This window comes from Coptis chinensis, chromosome 9 (assembly GCF_015680905.1).
Source record: "Coptis chinensis isolate HL-2020 chromosome 9, ASM1568090v1, whole genome shotgun sequence".
Lineage (NCBI taxonomy): Eukaryota > Viridiplantae > Streptophyta > Magnoliopsida > Ranunculales > Ranunculaceae > Coptis > Coptis chinensis.
In genome coordinates, this window is record NC_141464.1 from 45,408,104 (window position 1) to 45,412,809 (window position 4,706).

Sequence of the window (4,706 nt, forward strand, 5' to 3'; positions counted from 1 at the left end):
TGATACTTTGCAAGTTTGTGTGTTTCAGTCAGTTAAATGATTTTCTAGCTTATGGTGATCACAGTGTAATGTTTAGTGTAATGTTTCTTGTCATTTTTTCTCTCTTAGAATATTCACTTCCTTTTATTAGACCTATCAAACTCATTGAATATTTTTTTGTTTTGATATTGTTCTGTTGGTCACAGTGGAGAACGCCCATCTTAAATTTGATTTTAAGACCCAAACAACAAATGCTTTCATACAGAAGAGTGTCAGAGTGTGTAAGCTTACCTGCCAAATGTTGTCAACATGATGTGCAGCTGGTTATTGTTGTTAGTTACAGGACTCAGAGTGTGTAAGCTTACCTGCCAAATGTTCTCAGCATGATGTGCAGCTGGTTACTGTTGTTAGTTATAGGACTGCAGGAGCTAGAGACCATTAGTAATAGCATATTGCATACCTTACCAATACCTTAGGCCATGACGAATATTAAGTTGGGTTTGTTTAACACTACTAAAATGCTATGTGCAATAACGACAGTCCTTGCAGGTGAGGCAACGGTGTGTCTGGATATGCATAGTTGCTAAAACGCGAAGTCTGCACCGAAGTTTGTATGAGAGTGCAGACATTAGAACATTTATTTTTCCTTCTTTTAAATTGGATATAGCTTGGCTACTGTGAAAGTATACGGAAAATGGTTTGCTAAAGATTTTTGAAGACGAAACAGAGAAAGGACCCGTATACGAAAATATTGTTTTGTGTCCTTAACTTTAACTTGGGCTTCAAGCTCATTATATTTTTCATGAATTGCATGTGTCTTCAAGTAAACAGTGATTTCCTCCGAGTTATTACCCGCCAAATTGGAAATGAACAATAAACCCCAATAAAGTTATTGAAGTTGAAACCCCAATAAACTCGGATAGTTATTGAAGTTTAAAAAATAAAGTATACGAGTCATTAAAGGTTTTGATCGATTACCCGCCAAAAAATCCTTTTGATTACGAATTCATTTCCAATTTAGTTTTTTATCAATTGAGCTTTACGTTCAATTAAACAATAAACCCCTACCTTTAGTCTTTTCTAGTGATGTTCCTTCCTCTTTCTCCTGGTTTATCTTTTCGAGCATTGCATTTAACAATGAAGGTGATGAACCTAAATTGATCATGAATGACGGCTTAATTGGAATTTGTTATCTGAGTAACAGTTACAATAGTTACAGGTATACTTTTTTCTCTTATCGTTATTAACCTTTTTGTATTGCGATTTTTTTTTTATTATTGTTATATATATATTGATGGACTCTTTATCAAAAACAAATTATATATATATATATATATGGTAAATGATAGATCTAACAGGCAAAAACTAGAATGCAAAAGAAAAAAGATTAAAAACAATCATCACCATCATATCATATATATTCGCTCTCATTCTCATTTTCTACTTTGTTCTCTCTTGTTTTTTTTAGTAACTTATTGTACCATATTGGAAAGGCTTCAATTGATGAGGAGATTAATTGGTTAAGTACTTTGTGCTAATTCTTGTGAGTAGGTCTGTAGTAGGTGTGCCCTGAATCACCAGTCAAGCCTTACTTTGACATCTAGTGGGATTGAAAAGTTCACTTTGCATTTTGATAATTTACATATTGATTGGATCCTCCAACTTTTAATAATTTTTATATGGTAACCTCCTATTTTATTAGACTATGATTATCTTTGAATTTGATGAATGTTAGTGTATCATATTTTTCAGCTGATCTTTTATTTCTCTTTGACAGAGGACAAGCTCATCCAGTTGGAAGTTCCACACCCTATTTTGGACTTTCTCTGAATCTAGATTTTGAGCTTTGGAGGTGTCATTTTAGATGCTAAAATCTAAATAAATTAGAGCTATTTCTCTCATCAACAACTAGGGATATTCAGGCATGGGAATATGTACCTCTTTGGGCTTTCCTTGGAAAAAGCTTTGGTAAGCCATAAACTTCAATTGCTTGTTAAACACATTGAGTTCAATATACCACAAAATTGCCGCTGCAAAGTTTTACTATTCTGTATTTCTAATAAAGGATTTGTGCTCTTTTGTTTATTGTTTTGCATTTCCATTCCTTAATTTTGACGACCATAGCCTATTTTGTGTTCTTGTATGTTTTGAGGAACAACAATATCCCCTTGTTGCTATTTTTCTACCATTAACAACGTGTAGTTGGCTTAACCAATGCTAACCACCTACTAAGGACGGATTAGCAAACAAAGAATTGCTGCACATCCAATTATTTTTCTTTACATGCACTGAAGACAATAAGCGACCCAATGCTAACCACCTGCTTAAGACAGATTAGCAAACAAAGAATTACTGCACATCCAATTATTTTTCTTTACATGCACTGAAGACAATAAGCTTGTAGAGTTTCTAATTGAAGGAAAGGATCACAATTCAACACCCACAGTCCCACACCGTAACTGTAAAAAAAAACACAAATATTAGTAGAATCAATTGCATTATTAACACAATAACATCAAATGATTTCATGAAAAAAAGGAGAAGAATAGATATTAATGTTCCAAAAACTGAATTGAATTTTTGTTTCCAAAACTGAAGTTCGGATTTACACCTTTGAGATGAAGTGGGAACCTGATTTTGTTAGAATTTGTGCAGCTTACCACGTTGTCTTCTTATTGTAGTCTTTGTAGATAATAATGGAGAACAGGAAAGTTTAAAATCAATAACCATGCATGTTGTCTAAGAAGTCGTAGGTGTGTGTGTATTAGGGGTTTTTACGATCCTAGGATGTAGGAAGTTGCTCGTTTGAGTTGTCACACCTTGATACTGCTTGGTTGCATTGTGTTTTAATTTTGTAATTTATATTTTTTCCCCAATTCATCATCAATCAACAAGTTCTTCCATGCCTTCTAAATTTGTTGACGCACAATCATAATTAGATGAACTATTGTAGATTAACTTTGAGAAGTTTAACCATATTACGGAAGGTAGTATTTGAGTCTGACTTTAACCAGTGAACTTTGCTTTGTATTAAAAACAGGCGCTTTTTATCTTGATCAATATCTGTAATCAAATGTTGCAAAATTCTGACAAAATGTTTTGCAGCCTAAAAACGAAAGATGATTAGAGAGACATGCACATCTAGTACTCATTCAAAAAAATGTATCGTATGTTGTCATAAAGATGATTTGAAGAAACTTGAAAAAATTTCTATTGCCTTGAGAGGTATTTCAGGAGGGGTTAATTTGTAGATTCATCTAGAACTTCTATAAGTAGATTGTTGAAAGCAATTTCCAGCTCTTACAGGTTTTCTTTAGGAATTGGCACGTCCTTGTGATAGATCTATTAAACCATTAAGTTTAAATGGATAAAAGAAATTAACTCACTTGATATAGAAGCATGTTAAAAATTCAAGGAATACTTGTGTTTTTTATTACCACCATTGATGTACTTACTAATCTTTGCAAGTTGTGCTGCTTACTGCAGTATATGGATTGATCATGAGATTAATCTCTACTTTCTAATTTGTGTAGGCTGTGATTGCGGCTAATATTATTAGACCTCTTGTCCATCTTCTGCAAACTGCTGAGTTTGATATCAAGAAAGAAGCTGCTTGGGCTATCTCAAATGCTACTTCTGGTGGTGATAATGAGCAAACTAAGTATGATTATTTTCATTTTCTTTTTCCTCTTTAATTATTATAGTTTGAATGTCCATTTATCTGTTTGTTGTCCTGGATGTTAGGTACCTTATGAGTCAAGGTTGTATAAGACCACTATGTGATCTACTTGTCTGCCCTGATCCAATAATAGTTATTGTTTGTCTGGAAGGGCTTGAAAATATTTTGAAGATTGGAGAAGCTAAGAAGAACGCAGGTCACACTGAAGGCATGAATGTCTTTGCTCAACTTATTGATTCATCTAGAACTTCTATAAGTAGAGTGTTCAATACAGAAGTTCTATTATAGTAAGACACAATGTTACTTCTCACATCCTCTCTTTGGATTTGAGACTCCTTACAAGATTTCATTGTAGACTCTATAAGCTCGGTATTGCAAATATTTTTAGAGTTTTTGGTCGATGTACTTGGTTTCTAATTGATCATGAATGCAATTTGGTGTTTTGTGTTTCTGACTGCGGATGTTTTTCTTGGCAACAAAGTAAAATGGTATTTTCTGATGCTGAAGATTTACAAAGCCAATGATATTTTCTTCACTGGTCATCATATGGCGAGGACTGGGATTCCGGGGCCTTTCATTGTGGTTTGTAGTGGACCTCAATGTTTCGACAGTTTTCCATATCTTTTAGTCTCTTTGTTGGCTCGCACCCAGAGATCATCAGTTTGTCTTCCCTAAAGCGAAGTTGGATAGTGGTAAATTGGTGTTGAAGGCGAGTGTAATTGACTTAATTTCCTTGAGCAATCTAAATCCCCTGGTCATTCTATATTACTAATGAAGTCTGTATTTCGACCGAACAGGCTATATAGGTTGTGAAGTTGTTACGACCTTTCAGGTGGCCAATATTTTTTCAAGCTCAACTCTAACAATATTTTTGAAGGAGCTCAACTTCCTATGGTAGGAGTTCAATTCTATTTCATTACAATTTGGTTGAGTTAGTATTGGGGGTTGCCATTTCTTCTCCGTTTTGAAAGATACCCGCAAAAAAGGTAATTGAGCACAATTTGAAATACATAAATAGAGGAAGTTAATACAGAAAAAAAAAGTACCC

The 4,706-nt window shown here is 34.0% G+C and overlaps 1 protein-coding gene across 1 annotated transcript; it reads left to right on the forward strand.

Annotated features, from left to right (window-relative positions):
• The first annotated feature begins 458 nt into the window (after positions 1 to 458).
• Positions 459 to 3,946, forward strand: LOC147476247 (importin subunit alpha-like). Its single transcript, XM_086585674.1, has 3 exons — positions 459 to 539; positions 3,513 to 3,640; positions 3,724 to 3,946. The coding sequence occupies exons 1-3, from the start codon at positions 459 to 461 to the stop codon at positions 3,944 to 3,946; spliced, it is 432 nt and encodes a 143-aa protein (XP_086441800.1).
• The last annotated feature ends 760 nt before the right edge of the window (positions 3,947 to 4,706 follow it).